This window comes from Aristolochia californica, unplaced genomic scaffold (genome assembly GCF_029961685.1).
Source record: "Aristolochia californica isolate CCGP_79_NKW_82.1479 unplaced genomic scaffold, dmAriCali1.0.hap1 SCAF_13, whole genome shotgun sequence".
In the NCBI taxonomy this organism is placed as follows: domain Eukaryota; kingdom Viridiplantae; phylum Streptophyta; class Magnoliopsida; order Piperales; family Aristolochiaceae; genus Aristolochia; species Aristolochia californica.
Window position 1 is genome coordinate 6,307,253 of NW_027181804.1, and position 24,846 is coordinate 6,332,098.

At 38.7% G+C, this 24,846-nt stretch overlaps 3 protein-coding genes across 3 annotated transcripts; 1 reads left to right on the forward strand and 2 right to left on the reverse strand.

Annotated features, from left to right (window-relative positions):
* The first annotated feature begins 1,881 nt into the window (after positions 1-1,881).
* LOC137949092 (uncharacterized) lies at positions 1,882-3,392 on the forward strand. The gene is made up of 3 exons (XM_068795366.1): positions 1,882-2,274; positions 2,386-2,687; positions 3,106-3,392. The coding sequence occupies exons 1-3, from the start codon at positions 1,989-1,991 to the stop codon at positions 3,166-3,168; spliced, it is 651 nt and encodes a 216-aa protein (XP_068651467.1). The 5' UTR covers positions 1,882-1,988; the 3' UTR covers positions 3,169-3,392.
* Positions 3,393-3,679: 287 nt separating this feature from the next.
* LOC137948591 (cytochrome P450 89A2-like) lies at positions 3,680-5,194 on the reverse strand. The gene has a single exon (XM_068794685.1). The coding sequence runs from the start codon at positions 5,192-5,194 to the stop codon at positions 3,680-3,682; it is 1,515 nt and encodes a 504-aa protein (XP_068650786.1).
* A 533-nt stretch (positions 5,195-5,727) lies between these two features.
* Positions 5,728-23,680, reverse strand: LOC137948350 (sphingoid long-chain bases kinase 2, mitochondrial). The gene is made up of 12 exons (XM_068794416.1): positions 23,329-23,680; positions 23,149-23,225; positions 22,856-22,909; positions 22,676-22,735; positions 20,929-21,006; positions 20,747-20,793; positions 20,589-20,629; positions 20,390-20,474; positions 20,181-20,295; positions 19,736-19,858; positions 7,210-7,310; positions 5,728-6,256 (listed from the first exon to the last, which is right to left on the reverse strand). The coding sequence occupies exons 1-12, from the start codon at positions 23,474-23,476 to the stop codon at positions 6,127-6,129; spliced, it is 1,059 nt and encodes a 352-aa protein (XP_068650517.1). The 5' UTR covers positions 23,477-23,680; the 3' UTR covers positions 5,728-6,126.
* Between the last annotated feature and the right edge of the window lie 1,166 nt (positions 23,681-24,846).

Genomic DNA, 24,846 nt, shown 5'->3' on the forward strand with positions numbered 1-24,846 from the left:
CTTATTTCCTTGGAATTGAATGTTATAGATGTGTTTGAGGGCTTAAGGGAGCTTGAAAGTATTTATTCAATATAGTAATGCTTCGTAAATAATTTTGGGCGAAGAACAACTTAAATAGGTGAGGATCAAACATTCAAAAAACTCAATTTTTTCTTAGAAAATAGCATTTGTCATCCAGTTAAATTTGAACAAAATGAAGCTCAAATTATGAAAATACCTAATATTCTCATTTTCATAGTACATTTTCATAGTGGAGATGATGAATCAGGTGAAGAAGCTTAAGAGCTTCAAACCATCCAGCACAAATTGTTTTTTCTCCGTTGTGTTCTCCACTCTCTCTCTGTTAGTATAATAAACCCAAATCGGCGCAAATGAAGGATTTCATCTCTGTCACAGCTAAGCCAAACATGGCTGGCGAATCTCCTGAAGCTCTCGGGGCCCTAGCTACATTGCGGCTGTCAAGCAGTCACGTCCGTCCAAAAGATCATAGAATTGATGACGAGACATCTCCTCTTTGATTGCTGGAGATGCTTCTCTTTCGGTTTTTATACAATTATCTATCGTAAAGAGTGCTCCTTCCCCCATTGAATCTTATGAAGCATCATCTTTGTTTGAATGTACAGGTCACGGGTTGAGTTTGATTAATGGCTCTTCCGATCGTCGTTACAAATGACAGCAACTACTGCAGCAACATGTCAGCTGTTCTACTGTTTTTTTTTCTTTTTCTTCTGAAGATCGTTAGGGTCGTTTTTCGTTTATCTCTATTCCCCTTCCGTCCGCTTTAATGGCTGAATTTGAATCAGAAAATGGAACTGCTTGATTTTTTTATGAGAAGAAAACAGTGGGTTGGGCATTTCATCATTCAAACTGGATGCGTTTGGGTGTCAACTTCATGGAGGCCAAGAATGAGCAGACATGCTACGGTCAGTCGTCATTACGAATTGCTTAATAGAGAAAGGCACCATTAACAATTTACACGGTTAAGCTTCTTCATTCAACCAAACGAAAAACCTGTTTCTAGACGATAACTTGAATCTCTCAAATCAATCTTCGCTTTGACCGGCGGTAGTTAGCTCAGGCCAGGGATGCCAATTCACAGTTCCCCTTCTCTTGAAGAAACTGGGAAATATCGCTGTACATGATTGATTCAAAAGCAACACAAAAGAAAAGGAAAAAGAAAAAAAAGTTGATTGGTCAAGCCAAATCGAACCTTCATTTTCCATCTGTAAAAAGTCAAACTTTTCTGCCGCTACATTTCTACTCGATGAAAAATCAAACGATCAAACATAACTTTTCAGTTCTTAATTCAATCCAAACGAAAGCTTTTATGGCAAACTGCCTCGATGGAAAGGCACCCAGGAATTGGATTCAAGGGTTTGACACTCACATATCAGAAACTTCATTGCTACGTTGAAACTTTCTTATCCCTTCACGCGGCGGATACACGGAGACTTCTATATGCATCATCGATTCGTTCGACTCCCACAAGGTGACACCACTCTTTTTCTTAATGACGGGTAGTTGCTCTCTCTAGTTGAAAATTAACGATACGAGAAGGCCGCGTGAACTCCGAGCTTCCGTATAATCGCTCTCAGCGCCGGGCTCTTTCGACGAAAAGTACCCAGATGATGTATTGATGGAAGCTTCGTCAAGGACTTGAAAGCGATCATTTTGGTAAAATTGTGAGACTGGTTTAGGACTCTCGTCTGTGTTTAGTTTATTTTGGTGCAGTTATTTCGGCGGTTTTTGCCGTTAGTTAATATATGAGAGATTCTGCTCTTCGTACGAAGGAGAACGAGGAGGCCCCATTTGACTGGCCTCGGCCTAACTCCGTGTATAAGCACGAGAAGATAGTCTCTCCTCAAAGATTCTAATCAAATCTTTCTCACAGGCCTGCAATTTCCATGCTTTCCCCTTCTTCCCCGTTTTCTTCTTTGTTCTTTGCTTCTACCCTTTAAAGCTTTTCTCCTTGGCGATCCTCTCCTCTCATGTCGGAGAGAAAAAAAATGGGTTTGGGCAAAGAGAAGCCGGGGAGACTCGTCAGAGGGATGAAGACGGTCTTCTTCCTAGTTAGTATGTTATTGTCCCTGTTTCTCTTCTCTGCTCCTGTTCTTCTTGTTATCACCGACGCTATCCTTCCTTCTGCTCTTCTCTCCGCTTTCCTCTCCCCTCTCTCTATCGAGACTCTGCGCGCGCATCTCAGGAATTACGATTTCCGAGTCTCAATCGTCGATATCCCGCTGATTTCCATCGCCAGATCGGTTGTTATTATCTGTAAGTATCCGAATCCATGCCTTTCTCCCAGAAACGAGAAATCATAAATTCCGATATATTGATTTTGATGGGTACGAGTTACAAAATTTTGATCCTTCTTTCTTCTCTTAGGCGTGTACTGTCTCTGCGACGGGCCTCGGTTGTCACGCGGGCCGTATCTGGCGATTACCAGTCTCTGCTCTACACTGTCCGTCGTGGTGGTTTCGTTGAAGGCCTGCGTGTTCAGCGGCAGCTTGGGCGGCGATGAGGCGCCGAGGTTCCAATCGCGTTACTTTTCCGGGAAGAACACTTGGGCCATGGAAGCCATGTTCCTCTGTTCTCTCGCCCTCGCCGTGGGCCATGTCGTCGTCGCCTACCGGACCAGCAGCAGAGAGCGCCGGAAGCTGCTAGTCTACAAAATCGATCTCGAAGCCGTAAGTCCATCGAATCCTTCAATCTTTCTCCATTCTCAAACCTCAAAATCATCGATTTTTCACACCGAATTCTTCCCTAATGGCAACTTGACTCAAAGGTGGGTCCCACATGTCCATTTGTACAAAAGGGTGTACAAGGCTGAATTGAATATATCAACAACTTCCTCGAATGGGAATTTGATTTTTGGGGTTGATTCGGTCAAGTGGGCAACTATGGCTTTCTAGAACATGGGCCCACTTCATTGATGCGTGGCTTCCTTAATTTTATGCATGTCCCACATGCGAATACGAGCTTGGCGGTGGGCGGGTGGTCCCTGTGACACATGGCCCCACCACTTTTTTTTTTTTTCTTTTCTTCTACTTATATGCTAAAAAGACAGTTTAGTCCCTAACAGCTTCTCTCTCATAATTCTTTCAGGTTTCGGCTTGCAAAAAGGGGTTCCCAACCTACCACAAGATCCTCCAAGTGAGAACGAATTAGTGTTACTGGTCGAGCCGTCAAAAACAGTGCTGCGCGTCACCACTCCACAATGCTGCCCCAATCAGGAGGCGTCTTATTGTGAGAGTCGTCTCGCTGAGTTGTGTATATACGAATACGAGGTCCTTGTGAGCCATGATCGGTCAAGATTTTGGTGATTCTTTGTTGTGTATTTTTTATATGGGAAAAATATGTTCGGATGCTGTGGATTTATTCATTCTCGGCTTATACATGGGTATAAATTAACAACTTCTCTTAGCATTTATCAATGTGCAAACACTTTCTCTTATATCCAGACTCAGATAGTGTGCAAACATTCTTGTTTGTCCTTTAACTCAGATACACATTTCCAAAGTCATGCACTAACATGGCCTTAAACCGATCTGCCATTGTTTACTACCTCAGTGTAAATTAGTGTCCTACGGCCTGCATATGAATCTCATTAGACTGCGAACAGCCTGCTTAGACTTGAAACACGCTCCTATTTCCTTTCTGTTGGTCGAAGATCTCATGGCTATTTGGTTTTGCCTCTTGGACATAGAACAGCTCTTAAGGGATTCTTCATGACGGTGGTGAAGTCCCATTTTTCCGATAGATCAACCTCTTCCCCGTCTTTTACTCTCCACTCAAACTCTCTCACTAAATTCACAACATAGTATTGCAGATGAAGCATCGCCAGCCCAAGCCCCGGGCAAATCCTCCTTCCTGCACCAAACGGCATGATCATAATCTCTCGACTCCCTGTTAAATCCAGTTCCTCTTTGTGCAAGAAACGCTCGGGTTTAAATTCCATGGGATCGTCCCACATCTTCTCGTCCATCCCCATCGGCACCACCGAAAAGTTTATCATCGCATCCGTCGGGATAATATACCCATCCAGCTCCACCTCCTCCGTCACAGCGTGAGGCAGAACGAAATGTGCCGGTGGGTGTCGCCGCAGAGTCTCCATCACGACTGCCTTCGGGTATTTCATGTTCTGCAATTCCTCTTCGCTGATAATATCCGCCTTCTTTTCTTCTTTTCTCATTGCCAAGACACTATCTATTTCTTCCAATAGCTTTCTTTGAGTTTTCGGGTACTTGACTAGGTTGGCCATGATCCACTGGAGTGCTGTAGACGTTGTATCAGTTCCTCCATCCAGAAACTCTGAGCAAAGGCTCACTATCTCGGTGTCGGTCAGCTTTCTTTCCCCTTCGTCTGGAAGTTGGAGATTGATTAGCGAGTCTACGTAGGAGTACACGAACCCACCACCCTCGTTCTTCTGATCTTCGAGTCCCTTCTCCTGTTTTTCTCTTCGGATTCTTATCAAAGGTACAAGAAGTTCTGCCTGTCTACGTTTCGTCTCAACCATATCACTCCACTCCCTCCGACAAAATATTTTCGCAATCATAGGGAATACGGACAGCAAAGTGTAGCGATCCAAATTCACAAGCAATTTCTTCTGTGTATCTCCGATCTGTCCAATGAGCTTTTCATCCAGCTTCTCTCCAAAACACATGAGGAGAAGCAAGCTGAACATGGCGTAACGAAAGGGCTCCAAGACGGTCACGGCTCCGTCACCGGATTTAGATTCTGACTTGAGTTTTTCTATCAAAATCTCCGAAACCCAGTTTCGTCCATGGCTGTACGACTTTATCCGAGAGGGGTTTAGAATCTCGGACACGAGATTACGGCGGAGAAGACGCCAGAGGGGGCCGTACCTTGCTCCAAGGATGTAATGCTGCTTGGAGGGCATTAAAATCCGGTCGGCGAAGATTGCGCCTTTCTGCACGAGGGCTTCATGGGCCAGGGCGCGATCTGCTATGAAGATGGCTCGTTGCGGACCCATGTGAACCATCACGATAGGGCCGTATTTGGCCCAGAGCCGGCGGAGATCTGCCTCAAGGCTGTTGTAGGACTTGTTTAGCCACAAGGGATTGCCGATCAGTGGCAGCGCTGGTGGTCCAGGCGGGAGCCTCTTCTTCTTGGCTTTGCAACGAAGGAGAAATGCAAGGGAGATGGACAAGAAGATGAGGTACCAGATCTCCATCCTCTTAGTTTAATGGAGAAGAAACTCAGAACTTGTGTTCTTCTTATTCTTTCTCTGCTTCACGGCCGTTCCGTTGTCCGATAAAGCCACAAAAATATATAATTTCATGGAAGGCAACTTAAACAGTAAAATATGAAACGGTTCAGGTATGAGAAATGAAGAAACTCCTGATTTATGTACACATTTAATAGAAGAGTAACTGAATACCTGTTGAAAATGTTACACTCACCCCTAAATGCTTTCTGCTTAAGATCAGGTAAGGTTCTTGAAGGCATGGCTTCAATGGGACATGAAAAGACTTTCCAAGGCATTGGTTTCCACTTTGACTTTAATTGTGTACAATTAGCTAGAATAAGAGCAGCTTTAGCTTAAATTTATGTCATCGCTCATTAGTGAAAAAAGCTCCTATCGTCCCTTGGCTCCATTTTCCCTGGCTAGCTATGAAGAAAAAGCTTGCATTCCTTCATTCAATCTCTTCCAGAGGAGGCACTGAATATTCTAGAATCGGAGAGTTCTCGTGCAGCTAGAATCAAATGCAACATGGTAGCTGGGATTTAGTGATATTCCCAAAGGAAAAGTATGAGAAGAGTGTAGATGCATATAGCCTATGAAGCAGAGATTCTTGATTGAACTACAGGTAAAAAGGCAATGCTTGTCCTCTTAACGGTATTTGAAAGTTTGAAATACAGAGGCTGGTTTTCAAAGACTCGAAAGTAAATCAATCCAAAGAGTCGCAGCAGTATGCCTGAGATTTTATTCACGGCCCAGTGAAGTGAGCAGGTTGAACTACAATCAGGAATAGCAGCAAACCCGAATCTTGATGTTGGCATTGCACTCGTCAGCTGAAGTACTAACGGAAACTACATCACAAGCTTCAGCATCGAGGGGGACGCCCCAACAGTGGAACAAGATGGAGTTGGTATGCCTGAACCTTAAGTAAGCATCTCAATTGCACCAGGTAAGATACTAAATTTTCTTGGAAGAAACCCTAGATGTTCTCCATCAGATTGCACATAAATGCTATCACTGAATATGATTTCCTCCACTTCAACTGATTGCACACTGTAACAGAGGACCTTCGTCATCAAATACAAAAAAGAAAATTGACAAACATTTCAAAAATGAAAAATACATGAAGAAAATCATACAGCTTTTATGAAATGCTTTTACATTCAAACACAGCAATAAAAATGTATCTGTCTATACACACATCCAGTCACAAAGAATGCAGAAATCTCAACACAGCCTTATGTCTCTGTTCAACTGTGAACTCCCATTGGTGGGCTCTGCTCAACTAAACTAAAAAATGACAAAATGCTTGGAGCCATATCAGGAGCAAATAAAATTAACAATATGGACACTCTGTCCCATATTCTACATAAGAAAAAATCTACTAAAAAACAGGAAAGCAGGAAGAGGACGAGAAGCATTGGAAAGGATGAGATATAGAACAGAGAAAAATTAGGAAAGATCAAACACTAGGAAGAAAGATGTAGACAAACACTTTCTTTCTTTTCTTGGATGACAGATACTACAACTATGCTCCCAAAAACTGTTAAAATTTCCTCTTTTCTAAATAATATTTGTTTTCACAATAGGATAAATGATCATAAATTGACAATTATCATTGAGTGGCAAATACGAAGAAGATAGAATTCTATAAAAAGGTATTTGCTTAAAAAGGGTGCACAAAGTTTCCTACTCAAGGCAGACTTCTCCATGTGCGTGCACCTATATCCACCCCATTCATCCAGATAGAATATTCACAGGTCAAATTTTAGATGTTTCTCAACTGGCAGTGGATACTTCATTTTTTTTTAGATAGTAGACATTTTTTTGGGAACAGAATGTACTTCAATATATATATATATATATATATATATGTATGTATGTATTTTGCTTTAAAAGAAAACAAAGAAAAGAAGATCCACATGAAGAGAAGAAACAAATATTTGAAAAGAGCTTCGTGATAAAAATAAAAATAGAAGACTTCATGATATTGATGGAACATATACCTTAAGGAGTAAACATTTTTCTCTGATAGATGTGTTCCTGCATACAGCTTGTGCAACTTAAAAATAAAATCGTACCATTTAAAGTTTTGAAGGATAACAACCTGAAATGAAAATATAAAATCAAACAGGAGGGTAAAGTATACCAAAGTCTGATACATGACATACAAAAGGAAAGAGTAAGTGGGCCTTTTTTATTGAGAGATAAGCCACAAAATACATTTTAAACACCCAAATTAGATAAAATATATGTACATGACATGAAAACGACATTAAACATGCCTTCAAATTTTTAATACAAGAATTTTACCCTTCCAATTTTCCTACTAACACTATCATGGAAATTTAACAACGTCATAGACCTCTTCTTCACTATATTTTTTTCCTTTAATGGTATCTCACCTTTTCATCTTACTTCATCATGGTAGTCTATGTCTGCTTAAAACAGGTCCCATGTTCATAGGGTTCGGCTTACTGGCACATATTCACCTCTTATCAAAGATGCTTAGATGTCTCCAAAGTGGAAAAAAAAATAAAATAAAAAATTGCACCAAGTCAAGTTGATGAAAAAATTTGAAGCCATCAATTGCAGGCGAGACCAAATTGTCCTCCTTAGACATCATGCAATGCTAACACCAAGTCAAGTCAAATTGCTAGCAAAACAAGGAAATTAACTCAAGATGTTGATTCAACCAGATAATCAGTAAAGTTTGTTGATGAAAATTGAATTAGAGGACCGAATCTAGAGATGGGGTCAATAATTTTTAATGTTTTCTAATTTCCACTTAATAGCATGTTCATGTCTCTTACAAGCGGACACCCTTTTGTACAAGAATTACGGCCTGCACCATGAAACATCACCACCTCTCATCTCTTTCTCCACAACCGAAAAAGTAAAGAAACTAACTCCAACATCATGGTATCTCAACGTGCAAAAACAAATGACAATATCAAGGCCACAAGCTCAGTTGTTAGCTAATCAATTGCAAAACAAGTAAATCAGATCATTTGCCATCCAAATTTTCAGAAAGTAGCCAGACATGGTCTGTCATGGAGCAATTAAAGCTAAAGTAAGCATCACCAACAAATCTCACGTCTAACAACTCACTGAAATCCAACCACCCAATAGATGATAAATTTGGTAGAGCTGCAATGTACCTCAAAACCAAAGAAGTTAAAATTCTATTACCTTTAAACAAACAAAGGTAATGATGCAACATGTTGATCTTGAGGCAACCACATCTCTCACAACTACAAATAGATACTCTCATTTTGAGACTATTAAAAAATGTCACCCACCCAACCTTCTAGCCCTACAATGGTGTTTACAATGGTCAAGTAATATGAAAACCTTTTTGTCTTTGAAAGGTGCAACAAGCATTTGTGAACTTCAAAAAGATGCCTTATCAATGCTACCCTCTCCAACAATTAGTATATCTCTCACAATGATATAAGCAAAATGTTGGAAGAGCAGGTCATAGAGAAACAACAAACTCTAGAATAATGAGGTAAGCAAATTCATGCAAAACACTCACATCGTATAACCCATAAGCAAATCTAGAAGCAACAATAGTTTGTCTTCTAGAAGTGAAACAAATATTTGCTCACTTCAAAAAGATGCCTTAGCAATGCTACCTTCTAAAATAGTTAGTGTATCTTCTGTGATGACATAAGTAAAATGTTGGAAGAGCAAGTCATAGAGCTACAACAAACTCTAGGATAATGAGACAAGCAGATTCATGCAAAAGATTCAACTTGTGCAATTCGTAAGCAAAATCAAGTCGCTACCAGTAGGGGTGGCATCGAGTCGAGCCAAGCTCGAACCTGTGTAGGTTTGAACTTGGCTTAACCTTAAAACTTCAAGCTCGAGCTTAGCATCGAGCCTTAAATTGAACTCGAGATTGAGCTAAAAAATTGTAGATGAGTTCAAGCTCAAGCTTGAGTCAGGCTCAAGCTCAAAATACATTTACATTTAAAATTAAAAAAATACAAAAAATACAAAAAATAATAACGAGAATATCGTGATGAGCTTAGTACCATCGAACTGCAAGTTATCACAGAGGAATCCAAGACTTTGCAATAGAGCATACTAATGTATAATAACCAGCTTAATAGACATAATAGAAAGAGCAAACACCTCCATCAATAGTGTTTATTCCATTGGCAAGCAACAACATTAGATGTTGAGGGACCCAAAAGGGCTGAACAACTAATCGTCTTTGAGGTTTGAGGTAAATAAGAGCAACCATCAACTAACTAAAGAGGGAATTGACGAGATCAATTAGAGTAAAGGGTATTTTCGTAAAAAACCAATGCTAATGAGTCGGCTCACGAGCTAACAAGTTGAGCTTGGAAAATCTCGAGTTTGGCTTGTTATACTTAACAAGCCTTATTTCAAGTTTGAGCTTGAGCCCAACTCAAGTAAAAACTGAACTAAGCCGAGCTCGAATGGTTTGCGAGCCGGTTTGGCTGGTGCCACCCCTAGCTATCAATAAACCTAGGGGAATTTTCTCATTACAAAGATCCTCAAATTCACCACATTTTGAAGATTGGGCTTCTTCAATTTGAAAAAGTTGCATTTTGTCATTGGACTCTCTCAAGGCAACAATCGATAATATTGTTTGTAAGCATCAAGCAATAGCTGGTCTCAATCAACAAAGCATACATTAGTCCCACAACTAGAGAACCCAAGCTCTACAAATGTTGATTGGGCACTTGCCTCCAAAATTCTAACAAATTGATAGAAATGGCAAACCAAAACAACATTTTGTTGTTTGTCAAAACTTGCAATAATGCTAGAACGGACAATGACTTGTTGGTGAAGCATTTCAGCCGCATGTTAAAAGAAAATGCCTTTGATTGATTCATAAGACTAGGTCTTAAGTCAGTATATAGTTGGCAAGAGCTCAAAAATGAGTTCCTTGGATAGTTTTACACACTAGCCGCAGTATGACTTTGATAAAGACAACAAACACCGAGTAGTAGAAAGATGAAAAAGTGATCAACTACAACAACTGGTGGAACTTTCAGCATGGATGGAAAAGACAATGCAAGTCTCTTGTTAGAAACTAAAATAGAAATCTGCACCTAAGGAATAAACTGGGGTTTACTTTACTTTCTTCAAAGTACGAAATCTATAGACTTCCAAGAGTTGGCAACAAAATTTCACAATATAGAAATGCTCATTGCTTCAAGAAGCAAGAGAAAAGCAGCAACCATCGAGTCACTAAAGCCAGCCAAAGAGTCAAAAACTCATAATAGGACCCCTATGTATGAAGCTCATGCTATCAACATCATGACTATGCCAAAAGAAAGTCGTCCCACAATAAGGCTAGTCTGTGACAGACAATGCACATTGGTGGATAAAGAGAAAAGGGTACCCATTACCAAATGAGGGCACTTCAAAGATGCTAAAAATATTTTTTGACAAGAAGTTGATAAGTCTTCCAAATCCAAGCACCCAAAAGAAGTTGGCAAAACCAACAACAAACTCAAATGGTGGGACATCAAAAAATGATTCACTCTCATTAACCTTGTTGCACAGAGAATGGTAATACTTGATGTAGAAGAGGAACAAGCAGTGTCAAACTTCGTCACAATCAATTTGAGATGGCAGCCATGAAGATGTCCAACCAACAAGACTAAGTGCCCTGCCTCATCCCAAGGCACACTTACAACAACAAAGAACGCTTCTACCACATGTCCAAATGCTTCAAGAAGAGCCTTCAAAATCGCCTTTGGAGCTTTTGAACTAATTGTGGTGGAACCTCTCAACTTCAAAATAAAAACCAAGAAGCAAAAAATACTTGTTTGTTGCAAAGAAGCATATCAAAAGCCTATACAAAGGCAAGCTCCAAGCACTAATTATGATACACCCATTACAATGGTAAAGTTCATGCCTAAACAACTTAGGGCATAAGCATCATTATACCAAGAGAGGAGGTAGCTAAAAATCGTTGGAGGAAATTTCATCCAGCACAAACCATTTGAGGGCATGAGTCTTCAAAAACTTTGTTAAAGTTCTAAGTGTTAAGAGTATTTTGCATATTCTACATACTTGTTTTCCCCTCTAGGGTTAAGAGATTATTCCTCTATTTATGGTGTACATTGGGTTCAATTTTCAGGTTTATATGATGTATATACTAGGAGATATAAGTAATTGAGTCTAGAAAGGCATTTATGTTATGGTACTAAGTTTTCATTTAAGTGATCTATTTAATAAAGAGAGGTCAAATTCTGACCTCTAAGAAGAGTATCGCACACTACAACACTTTTGAGTTCTCTTCTTCCTCTTCTCTCTTTCCTGTTTCTTCTCTATTCTATCTTTTACACTCAATTTTACATGGTATGAAAGAAAAAGATCCATCTGATGCGAAGTTCTAGTCAAAGTTTCTTTTCCTTCTCAGCCTACGTTCACTAAAAGAAGGGGGTTTCTCCAATTCTGTGCTGATTGGAGATAAAGGTTCGATCTTTTTTACTTATTTTGTTGCATAACCCTAAGGTTGGTGGCTTATTCTGCCTGTTGAGCAGTTATCATGTTTTTTTGCCCCTAGAGGGTTGTTTGTGGCTGCCTCCTTGTTTCTATGCCTGCACAGACACCTAGACAAGTACTTGGAACTGCGTTATCTCATGTTTTGCATGGAATTGTGTGATTTGAAGTGATTCCATGCAGTTACAATCTCTATTGTGCTGTGTTGTAGTGTTGACAAGTTGATGCCCTAAATTTATTACTCCTGTGCAGAGCCCACATCATTTGCACAGAGAATTTGGTGTATTTGTTTGATTTTGGTTTGCAATCATGTAGCCAAATTGCAGTTTCTCAAGTTATTCAAAGTATTTTACGAAATAGTTATGTCTGATTTGGGAGAAGTCATTTATTCGGTAAAAGATAATGTGCATTCAGAAAGGAAGGATGCAATTGTTATTACTACTGAAAGGTTGAGTGGCTCAAATTATTTGATTTGGGCCAGACCTGTCAAAATTTACTTGAAGGCAAAGAGAAAAGCAAAATATTTGAGAGAAGACCCTCCCCAGCCATTTACAGATGATTGGGAGGCTTAGTCGCTTGGAGACAGAGGTCTAACTTCTTCAAGAGTGTCAATTTGAAGCTGCAGGGCTTCCTTTTGGGCAGAGAGTCTGACTCGGTTGGATTGAACCACTGTTTCAGCCTCCCTTTTAAGGCTTTCAACTTCATGGCAATAACACCACCAAAGGATCATTTTGGTCTCATCCTCTTTCCACTACATTTTCATCAAGTTGTAACGGTCCTTGATCTTCAGCCAAGAAATTTCAAAGCAGAATAGACTTTGCACGCCCAACCCCCCCAGGCTCTTGTTTTTTTGACAAGAAGGATGGGCCAGTGTTCAATATAGTTTTCCCCATCACAAGCGATCAGGTATCAACATAAATCAAAACCAATTATCCATGCTCAAGAAACAATCTAGTTTGGAAATAATAGGCTCTCTTTGATAATAACTCCAAGTGAAGGCTTTGCCTAAGTCCAGGGTCCTTTGAAGACCATATGCCCCAATAGAATCATTGTACTGAGGATGATATAAGGGGTGCAGGTGAGTTCTTTTCGCTGCAGAAACGAATAGTATTGAAATTTCCTACTAGAAGTCAAGGGAAGTTCCAGTTGTCAATGAATTGGAAGAGTTCTTCCCAAAACTCAAAATAGAGCCTGGATCTATTTTGGGCCATAAACACCTCCAAGGCAACCAATTGGTCCCAGCCTCTTTGTCCTTGAATTTGATAGCCAATAAGAATTCATTAGGGTTCTTGTCTAGCCTTTCCAATATAACCTTATCCTATAAGATGAGGATTCCTCCAATAGTTCCAATCGCATCCTCAGCCATCCAGCCCAAGTTTGGGAAGGCACTGAGCTCTTTGATCAATGATTCAGACATGGAACAGATTTTTGTCTCTTGCGGGATCACTATCTAGGCCTTCATTGCAGCTGTCTTTCTAGAACTACCTACTCTTACGTTCCAGGAGAAAATAATCATTTCTTCCCTTTCTTCTTTTTTGCCACTCTCCAAGATTACTCGCTTCCTTGCTCATTGCCAAGGTAAACTTCTCAGCAAATTCCACCATCCTTGCCCAGTTTTCATCATCGAACTGGTCCTTCTAGCTCTAAATTGACTCTAGCAGAGGGCAAGTTTTTTGTTTTGCAGCCTTCTTTGGTTTTCTGCTTATGGAGTCTATAATACTTTCTTTTCCTATATTTGGCCGACTAGTCCCTTCAGCTTACACCTGAATGAAATTGTCAGCTTCTATCTCTCCCATGGCGGGATTGGAAGTAGGACACAGACCTTCATCTAAACTTGAAACTGCTGAATTCGTCTTCCATGAACCAAGGGGGATTCTTGGTGAAGAATTCATCACTTTGCAAGAGCGGGTTAGTAATAATAATCACAATAAACATTTCAAAAATAAAATAAAATAATAATCACAATAATAACAGTAGTATTAATAATAATAACGATAATAATAATAATAACAACAACAACAACAATCAAGCCATTAGTTTGACCTTAGAATCAACGAATATTTGTTCATGGAGACCGAATTAGAAGATCGAAACCGAAGATAGGCCCTACCAATTCTAATTTTCTGTAATTTTCATAATGTTACATTTTTTCGCATTAGCACCCATTTGTATTAACACCAAGGTATGGCATTCAGAGACAATTTATACTATTATTTTATTTTATTTTAATTATTATGAATATTATTTTTTTTATTATAATTGTGCCAGAGCAGAGACAATTTATAATTTGATAAAACAAGAACAAGTTGACCCATTTGAAAAGCATTACACAATTAGAGCTCTTTATAGACCTACTTAGTATTCCAACAAGAAGAGCCTTTCTTTGTAAGAAAACAAAATGCTTTCTTTGACAATGGATAACTAGAAGTCAGCATCAGTAGTACAAACTGCTTGTAGAAAACATTAAATTCTACAGCATAAATGTGGAAAAGGAGTAGATTGCTTAGATTTGAAAAAAATTATCCATCAAAATCACCTCCTATAAAAAGTATTTTATACTAGTGATGCTTCACAATTCATTGAAGTAACAAATTAGAATGAAAGGGTATTTGCAGGTAGAATATTTTTATTCAACGGAAGTTAGAAGACTTAGTTCAGAAAGGATTTATAAGTTGTATTTTTTTTAGTGGGGTTGATAAAAAGAAAAAATAATCTATGGACTTTTTGGAATTTAAAAAAAAGTATTTTATATATTCCCTAAATATTATGTACAAACATGTCTTTTCTTTTCTGTACTTTTGCTTTCCAATATGTTTTAATTATAATGTATATTTATAATTTAACAAAGACTGGTTAATATCAGCTATAATGCCCCAATTGAGCTGATGGCCAGGTCAGGTTTATCATTGTCGATACAAAGTGTGTCGATCTATGAAGAAACAGAACCAACAGTTCACATGAAATTAATTAAATTCAGGAGTTGTAAGTACAATTTCCAGATTCAACCTCCAAGAATAAATTTCTTCTTTATTTTTAAGAAAGCAAGAACAAAATTTCATTAATTCTATGATCAAATCAACAGCTTGGCTTGACTCCTTGTTCGGCTAGTGACTGGACTTGATGTTGGCACAGTATGACCTCCAGTAGACATGATAAAGTTGTTGAGGCAAAGTTTATGCATCTTTAAAACTCTATGAGAATTTCGCAGAAATTTGAGATGGGTGGTAAAAAGGATTGTTTCCAAGAGAAATCACACCTAAATCACTCTCTATTTCTCCTCCAACTTAAATTTCTTCAATCTTTTGCAAATTCCAAAAAAGAGTTGTGTCACGTGTAAATTCATGTAGGGATTACAAGTATGTGGTCATCATAGGTCCACATGTCAAGCCACTTACCTTCTTGTTTCTTTTTGGATGGCCTTCTTATTATAGTGATACATGGCTCCCTAGTTTGAGTTCATGTGTCACTTTATAAATGTGACACATATAAGCCATGGATATAACACTTGAAAGGTGGGACCATTCCTCATAACTATGATCCAGACCATAAATTGTGTTACAACATGACTAGAGACATGACTTGAGTGTTGATGTAGCCATCTAAAACTTCCATCATGGCGGTCCTGCATTTTTTACACAATCATTGCCATTAATCAAATCTTATAATATTGGCCATTCATTTTACATGTCTACAGTCAACCAACAGTAAACTCCCTGCGAAAATTTTGTGAACAAGAAGAAGAAACTGCACACCATAAATTCTTGCACTATAAAATCAGCTTAAAGATCTGGGTAGCCGTCTTCAAGGAATATGTGGAAGCTACATGTCTTCCTCAATCAACCTCAAAAATCTTTCACAATAAAAGTGATCGAAGCTACTGTAACTACAAGGCTTCTGGACACAGCCTTAGGTCAGGATGACTAGAACGGTGAATTCTTCTGCATGGGATGGAATTTCTTCAAAGATGACATAGCAGCCATGATGAAGGACTTTCATATGAATGGGCTAACATGCAAAAGCATGGGAGCAACCCTCGTAACCTTGATCCCAAGGGCAGCCAACTTGGAAACCCCCCAAGACTTCAGACCTATAAGCCAAACCACTGCCCCCTATAAAACCATTTTTCGCATCCTCGCAACAAGATTGAATACAGTTCTCAATGACCTCAACCACCCATGCCAAATAGCATTCATTAAGGAGAGAAGCATTCTCTATTTTGTTATGACAGTCTGTGAAATTGCTGATACCTTCAAGAGAGGTTGAACCCGAGACTCTTAATCAAGCTGGACTTCAAAAAGAAGTTCAACAGGGTGAGTTAGTGCCATCTTGATCATATAATAGAGCATAGGGGCTTTGGGAAGAAGTGGAGAACATAGATTCAGAGTTGTGTTGCCTCCCCCACATACTCCATCCTCATAAATGGGAGCCCCAATGGGAGCCCCAATGGATACTTCAAAGGAACCAAAGGCATACAGCAAGGAGACCCAATTTCCCCCCTACTATTCAACATAGATGGTTAAAGCCTTGTGGGTCTCCTCTGTACAGCAAGGGACACTACTGGCTGGCTGCAACCATTATCAGATTTTCCCACCTTGGACATCCCAATGATTCAATTTTCTGATAATGCAGTAATCTTCATCAATGGAGCCCATGACCCACTGCTCAGACTCAAAGCAATGCTTGCCATTTTTTCATCTTTGAACTAACCTCAGAACAAAAGGTGAATTGGCATAAATCCATACTATACATTTTCAATCGCAGTCAGCAAAACCTTGAATCTTTTGCCTCCACTCTGAGATGCCAAGCAGGACACCTCCCCTCCTCTCTCGACTTACCTTTATTCAATGCAAGACCTGATAAAGCCCTCTGGGATCCAATCTTGGAGAGAATGGAAAAACCATTAGCAACTTGGAAAGGAAGGTTCCTGTCCAAAGCAGGAAAATTAACCCTCACCCAGTCCAGCCTCACAGGTATCCCATCATCCTAACTGTCCTTTCTCAGCTACCAAGTAAGTGTCTCTCAGCACATTGAAAAATTCATGAGAAACTTCCTTTGGAAAAGCTGAGAAACAAGTTTCAAACACCATTAGGTCAAGTGGTTGGAAGTCTTTTAAGCACAAAACTCAGGGAAAACTTGGCATCCTCCCAATTAGACCAATGAAAAAAGCTCTCTTTGCTAAATGGAGCTGGAAACTTAATCCATTGAAGAAGGCTATATGGAGACATTTTGTTTTGCACAAAATCAAGCTAGGCAATCATTATTGGTGGTTTGGAGGGGGAAACAGTATTCAACCTTTTCCCCCCTCTGGCGCAGCATAGCCAAGCTCTTCCCCAGATCAGCACTATTATTCTGTTCCAAGTGAGGAATGGTAACACTGTCCTGTTATGGCATGATGGTTGAGGCAGCAACCTTTAAAACATCAATTCCACAACCTCTTCAGCCTTGCTAAAAATGCAGATTGATTCATCTCCGAGGCCATTACCACCTGTGGCAACAGCAGTAGCAGAATTGGCTTGAACCTTGACTTCTATCGTGCCTTAACTGATGAAGAAGTTATCTCTGCCTCGTATCTCCACTCTCAGTTCAGCAACCTTTACTAGAACCAGTGGTGACATTTCCATATGGGAGCCAGATGCGGTTGAAGAATTATCAGTGTCAAGCTACTTCAAGCTTCTCCAAAATGATAGCCAAATTGTTGAGTCGAATGCTGCCTGAGACTGGACCCTTTCAGCCCCGAACTAAGTATAGTTTGAAGCTAGAGTGCATTAAAAGGTAAAATCTTAACATTGGACAACATAAACAACAAAGGTATCCCCTTCACCTTGCTTGCTACCTCTGTGGTGACAGCAACGAGACCATCAACCACTTGCTCATGCATTGCCTGCAACTACAAAATCTCCCTCTCCCAAAGCTCAGGAAAACCATGATGAGATCTTGTATAGCCAACATCCGATGGAAGATTTGGCTTGAGAGAAACAGCAGACACTTTCATAGAAAATGCCCCTCCCCTACCTCTGTATTCTAGCATACCCAGAGAAGCATTATCGCTCCTCGCCGGCCTGGGTATTCTATCATACCCAGAGAAGAATTGTCGCTGGGCTCTTCACTCTGAAGGAATTTCACCAATTTGAAGTCGGATACATCATGGACAACTGGTCTCAGATTGCTTCCTTGTCCGTTCCAAAGCCCCCTGAATCCAGCAAACCCCAACCAGTTCTAGTACAATCAAGCTAAATTTGATGGTAGCTCCCTGGGGATGCAGATCCAGCTGGATTTGGAGGTCTTTTCAAAGTAAGTCCAGACGATGTTCTCCTCTCCTATGTTGGTCCTTTGGGGCAGGCTGACTCCACTTTTGCAGAACTTTCAGCACACGTGCAAGAATTCAAGCAGTCCAAAAAAATATTTAAAGGTCATCTTGTGGTTGAAGGAGATTCCCTTGTCATCATCAATTGATGTGCCAGCGAATCTCTCCCCCCTCGGAAGCTAAGGCCTCTCATCATGGACCTTGTTTTTTATATAATTGATTGGACTCATGTATTGAGATCAGTCAACCCTTTGGCTAACTCCCTCCAATCCCTCATTGTTAGGGACCCCCTCTCCAAAAAAAAGATCATTCACGGAAAATTCTCACGGCCTATTCAGGACAAGTGAGACTTTGCAATTCTATTGAAGCATAAACAAAAAGCTCAACTAGCAGGACTAAGAATTTATGCACAGCACTTCTCCCACCCAGTGGTGATAAAAGGAGATTCAGCATTGGTGATAAACTGGTTTCCCCAATGGAAGCTTTGGCATATCTCAAATGAGATCAAAGAAATTTGCATCTCTCTACAAATTGCATGGCAGCACATGCACTGTTCTGCCAATGACAACGCAGATAAATTAGCCAAGGAAGAGGTATCCCGACCTAGTCTTGTAGTGGAGAGAATGCTCCCATTTGAGGGCTGATCTTTTATGCACTCATATTGTAACTAATTATTATGTATCATCTAATAAAATATCACAAGTTCAAAAACAGAAATTTACATGTCTACAAGCAAATTTGCTTCTATATTTCAAACAAACTTCGCTTCACATTTTCAGAGAGAAGAAGGCTGTATTTTTCCGTGTCCAACTCAGGTCTTTCGAAGGATAGCTGTAGTACACAGTAAATACTGTAGAAAGATAAGAAACAACAAATAGTAGAGAAAGCATAACTCATTTTTCATAGATACACATAACCATCCAATCACAAAAGATAACAAGATGAAATCCTAGAGGAACATAAGTTTTTTTTCAGTGAAACATAATTTTGTAGAAAGTCATTGTTCTCAAAGTAGAGAATTAGGTTAGTTCCTGAAATATCACATAAATACCTAGACATGCTTGGAACTAAATAAATACCTACGCATCCCTGTAGTATAAATCTCAGAGATTATGATCATACATGTATGTTCACTTATTTCAGTTAAATACAATTATAGCATGAGAAAAGACAAATTTTCCCATAAGAATGATGCATTGACTCTTTATGATGTTGTAGGTCATAAGACTACTCAATGAATGTAGGCCAACAAAGTGGGCATGGAATCCACTTGAAAGCCATATATTCAAATAGTGGGTATTATTCTAACACAGGGTTATTAAGTGAGTCCGACACCCAAATGAAACGAGTAATTCATAGCCTACATTAAAGAAGAGTCATAATATCTTTTCCATGCATACATTTTGTATGTTTTATGTCATAAGTAGAATTAAGTGCCAAAAGCCAACAGCAGTGGTGGTAGAATAATTATCACACTCAAGTGTATGCAGTACTTGTTTAAATCTCAGGAACATATGATGTGATAAGGATATGTAGGTAATTTATGCTAGAAAGTCTTAGGTAAATTATGTAAAATACTATAAGTCATAAATGCTCTTTTTAATATAGCTTACTCGAATTTTAAAAAAAATATATATAGCTTACTCAGCATTTACCTAACCTAGTATAGATTTTTGGGTGCTTACAAAGATACAATATGCTTTTCTACTAGAATATCCAATGGAAAAGAAGCCCACCTCAAAACTTCCATTACATGGGTCCCCGTTTGGAGTAATCTTCATGCCACCACCAAAGAATTTAGCATTTCCTATACAAAGAGCAGTGACTTTGGGGAATATTTCCCACACTCCTCCATTGACCTAGTAGAACACAAGCCACAATCTAATGAACACTCCAGAAATCTCGAGGATGTAGTGACCAAGATAACTAGAAGTCACAGGAAATAAAAGAAAATGATACTCACTACAAGATTATAACACCAGCTTCACAAATTTATTGCAATATGAAAGTCAAAATGGAAGTATGAACCAATTATGCAAGTATGAGCTCTATTTAACATCTGTATAATTTCAATACTTCCTTTTCTCAATCTTTTTTCTGAGAAACTCCAGAGAAAATGCTTCATCCAGGTGATCCGGTAACATCTACCACACTGCAAGTTTAAAGAGAAGAAGCACCTACCTTGATCTTAAGGTCCCGATTACTATGCCCCATGAAAGCTCTTAGAGCACCAATAACATAGCATAAATTGCCAAAAGTTTTGTACCTAGATGCATAATAACCAGCCTTAGAACTCCTGCAGACTTCCACAAAAAGAACTGTGTGAAAACACAATTTTTAAACATTAAACAAGGTTATACTAGAGAATATCATAACATACAGAGCCTTACAAATGAACATCTGCAACATTTATGAAGTAATGAGGTTCTTCACTTGCACCAATAATAACCCCAACATCTATTTTTGATTTTACCCCTGCACAACAAAGTGCAGACTAACAAATTGAAATTGCCCGTGGTGAATAAAAAGAACAAGTAGCATGAATTGAGTAGCTGTATTAAATAAAGTAGAAGGGAGTTAGAGAAAAACCTCTAGCAATTCGTTCAACAGCTTCATGAGGGTCATTCTTCCTAATAAAATGAACAAAATAAGTTCCAATTAAGGAAATGGACAGCTCCTCAAATATTTTTTGAAAGAAAAATCAACTAAAAACAAGAATAATAAATATTAAAACAAGAGAAGCCTACCAACCAAATGTTCTGGCAAAATCAGACCCAGTCCCTAGAGGAATTAGCTGAAAGAAAAAATAATGAAAATCACATCCTCTCTAGGGGAACTTAGACAAGCAAGGCTTTCTTGACAAATACCAACAAAAGAATTTGTTTCATCTGCAATTATGAAGATAGACTCTAATTATTTGACCACTTACACCTAATGCAGTTGTATGAGTACTCCCATTCTCATAACTCAAGGTAGGTTTGCCATCCGAAATGAAACCATTAACCACCTGCTTGTACAGAAACAGTAGAGAATAAATGACTGCAACATGAGCTTATAAATGACAAGAAAATAATGCAAGTAAGCTCAAAATCCATGCTAAGAGTGAGATCCACTCACAGAAATACATTAATTAAACTATACATCCATAAGCCTACAAATGTACTCTCATAAACTGTTATCAGCTACTAATAGAACAATTTGAGAAATTTTTTTCTGCATAAGTTGCCAAACATCCTCATGAATCTAATTACATTGCCAGTTGAAACCATGATTTTTTTTTCCCATTGTTAATTAAGCATGTAAAGTACACCCCATACCCCAGTGAGACTTGAACCCAAGACCTCACACTAGAAAACCCCATGCGGCCATTGAGCCGAAGGCCCAACCACATGATTAATTAGTTCCAAACAATGAATATCAAACTATCTTCAGTAAGTTTAACAAAATCACTTAATTGAATGAAATAAGGCATTATGTCTGCAATTTTATACCCATGGTAGAAATTCTCTAAGATGTCTTAAAGGAAGCCTTCACAAGACTGTCTTATGCTTAACAAAAGTTGTCTATGAACACTGTGAAAGCCCAAGTACACAAAAGTGTGTGAAAGAAACTTCAGTCAGGGACATTTGTGTAATTATGTATTTAACATATGAGCACATTTAGTTAGTGTAGTTGTACATTAGATCTCTGGCTTACCATCACATAATAACTTCAGTCAGGGATATTTGTGTAATTTCAGTTAGTTAATATTTAATGTAAAGCGTGAGAGATTTCAGTAGGCTAAGCTCAACAGCCTCTCTCTTAACTCTTTTAATGTAAAGCGTGAGAGATTTCAGTAGGCTAAGCTCAACAGCCTCTCTCTTAACTCTCTTTCTTTTTTCTTCGCTCCCTCTTCTCCTCTCTTTCTTCTTCTTCTCACACTCTTGCAGTCTTACGTTCACTTCTCCTACTTATTGCAGCACTACAAACTCTGTTTTTCCTTCTTACGAGGCCCTAAGATTCCACAAAAAGAATACCTAAGCTTCAATTTAAGCTAAAGTACTAAAATAAAATCAGATTCTGTGGATCAGAGAAGCCTTCTAAGCAATATTACTTTTTACATTTCATTAATCTGATTACAATTAGAGCAGTTAGGGACGTGTAGGAAAACCATAACTTGAGTTTCACAATCAACATACAGAATGCCTGCTCTCCCACACATTATGATCTTAGATTGTTAGAGATTGCTTAGTTACATAGCATTTCCAGAAAGACCAATAACAAGACTGCCATTAGCTTCTGCACTTAATTTCCCTATTAAGCTGATGCAAACTAATCCAATCCATACATTCATTGGGTCACAAACCTCAAGAGAAGTTGTATTTGTAACAGCAGCTAAGTGCAAGTAAAAAGGATGACGATATTTTTAAAAAAAATAAGGATTAAGAAATTAGGATTCACATAGTCAAACTGTTCAACAGTCCTGATAAACTGTTGCATATGTTCAGGAGATCAAAGAAACGTAAAATGATTAGTTAACATAAAAAAATTTGTAATCTCATAAATATCTTGTCTATTATCCATACCAGCCATGGCTGTATCTACACAAACAATCAAAACCACGGCGAAGCATGTATGAAGAAAACAGAAAATTTGCATCATGAACTTGATGCTTGTAATTGAAGTAGATCCATTACCTCATGAAGAGTACCATCACCTCCAACAGCCACTACTGCATCAGCTCCCTCTCTTATAGCCTATAGCATCCCCCAAGTACAGAATTTCAAAAATTAGTAATTGCTTCCTTGGCAACGGTCCTAGAAAGATGAGCAGAGTAATCTAGACTCATGTATCGTACTTCTAAGAAAAATGTATACCTCCCTTGTTATGTCAATAGCATGAGAGGGACCTGAAGTCAAAGTTTCACATATCTGGTCATAATAGATAGAACTAGTTTAGTAGCATATACATGAAAGAGATCATATGACAGTTGACATTACTAAGCCACGATGAAGCAACAAACAGAGAGACACCACCAATAGGTTAAGATATCTCCAAGTGTAAAAGAACATATCCCAACAAAACATGCATATCCTGAAAAAATACATTGGGACCGGCGGATAACGGTAATATATAACTAACACGATACTAAAAATTAAACAACACGCACATTGCAATCACTGCCAATGCGTGACCTAAGAAAGGGTAGAAGCTTCTTCCATTCCCTGCCAGTCCGGCCATTGGCACCTGCAATCAGGTGAGAAGAGTTTAAACAAACTTAAAATAAAAATCAAATAACCTCGACACAAGTATTTTACAAATGTATAAGAATTTTTTAAAAATAATGTACCATTTGGATTCACGACGAACACGATATCACCCCGCCGGCGACGGGAAGCTCCGTCCATGAAACGATGTACTGAGAGATCAACAACCGCGGATTTCTCAGCTCTCACAAAGGAGGGCTTCGTTATTCCCACCCCTATTCTGTAAACCATATCTTCCTCCACCGAAACAAACAGGGATATTAATGATGTTCTGAATTCTGATCTCTGCTACGCTGACATTGAACTTTAACGTATTAGGCTGCTTTCTCTGCTTGAGACTTCCAAGAATGACAGATATATTACCCCTGCCTGCCTTGTTTAGTTCTCCGAAAAGGGTTGTCGGAGTCCCAAGGGAACAGCGAAAAGGATAAAGATCAAAGAGTTTTGCTAAACTGACGTAGAGCATTGTAGGTCCCTCCAACTTATGAAGTAGAAAATCATTCTAGAGCTCGGCAGTTGGCACATACGATGGGACTTATATACAAATGGTAGAGGCCAATTTGACCGCCGAAGAACGACGGTCGCCACGAACTATGACCCTGTGATTCGTTCAGCCTCCACTAAATCATGTCAATTAACTCTCTTTCGACTTCGGAGAGCCAAAAGAATTTGTAAATGGTCTTTGTTGGTTGAGGTTGGGAAAACCATTATTATCCCAAACCTATATTAATTTCTTAAACCCAATTCTCCCTACCAAACAACTTCAAATTTATCCTACGCACTATAAGATGGATCGAGTCAAATTCCCCATTTAATCTACCATATTGCCATCCCTAATGACAAACTTGCAAAAATTAAACATCATATTACAAACCACTTACAAGTTTGAGACCAATTAAATAGACGTGGCCTGATCACTAGGATTTGAATCAATGAGTTTTTTTTGGATTTAGGGTGAATGAGTGGTTTCATAAAACATGTTTGCCAATGAGTTTGTAAGTCATCTTATAGTGCGTAAATTGCTCAAACATATGCCTATTTACTTTGAGATCATTAAGATATATGCAGGTTGTAGTATTATACTCAAACTCATTGAATTACTCTATGGCCCTTTTGAACTAAGTATTTTGAGCTCTTACTTTGAAATCTTTGTACTTAATGAGGCTTCAAAGTTATCTAAGATCTAGTTTAGTTGAGCCACCACATCGAGATCAACAATGCACTTTTCTTAATCTATCTTTTGTGCAATTGTAAAACTTCATGTTTTTGACACTTGCAACTTGTTTTAGACACGACCTTTGCTTGTTCCAGCATTGATTTCTTTTTGTAAAAAAATTGGGTAGAGAAAATATTCTCTATGTTAGAAAGTAGACTAATTGGTCTTTATTTAGATGTATAATTGTTAAATATAATGTTATGTTCTTGAAGGCGCAAATTGTCAAAAACTTAATTCTACTTTTGAGGACCTTTTTTTTTGTCTAATCTACACTACCTCCGACACCAAGATCTCTTTGTAGAAACATTGGAGTTATGAGATGTTTATTATGTTCGAAAGGAGAGTCAGACGGTTTTTCTTCAATATATAGTTTGTAATAGAAAAT

What these genes read in the sequence shown, in the direction of transcription:
- LOC137948591 (XM_068794685.1), bottom strand. Translation starts at nt 5,194, where the DNA reads ATGGAGATCTGGTACCTCATCTTCTTGTCCATCTCCCTTGCATTTCTC.
- LOC137949092 (XM_068795366.1), top strand. Translation starts at nt 1,989, where the DNA reads ATGTCGGAGAGAAAAAAAATGGGTTTGGGCAAAGAGAAGCCGGGGAGA. An exon ending in CAGATCGGTTGTTATTATCT is followed by an intron (nt 2,275 to 2,385) that starts GTAAGTATCCGA and finishes TTCTTCTCTTAG; the next exon opens with GCGTGTACTGTCTCTGCGAC. An exon ending in ACAAAATCGATCTCGAAGCC is followed by an intron (nt 2,688 to 3,105) that starts GTAAGTCCATCG and finishes TAATTCTTTCAG; the next exon opens with GTTTCGGCTTGCAAAAAGGG.
- LOC137948350 (XM_068794416.1), bottom strand. Translation starts at nt 23,476, where the DNA reads ATGGTTTACAGAATAGGGGTGGGAATAACGAAGCCCTCCTTTGTGAGA. An exon ending in GTTCGTCGTGAATCCAAATG is followed by an intron (nt 23,226 to 23,328) that starts GTACATTATTTT and finishes ACCTGATTGCAG; the next exon opens with GTGCCAATGGCCGGACTGGC. An exon ending in TTTGCCAGAACATTTGGTTG is followed by an intron (nt 20,630 to 20,746) that starts GTAGGCTTCTCT and finishes TCATTTTATTAG; the next exon opens with GAAGAATGACCCTCATGAAG.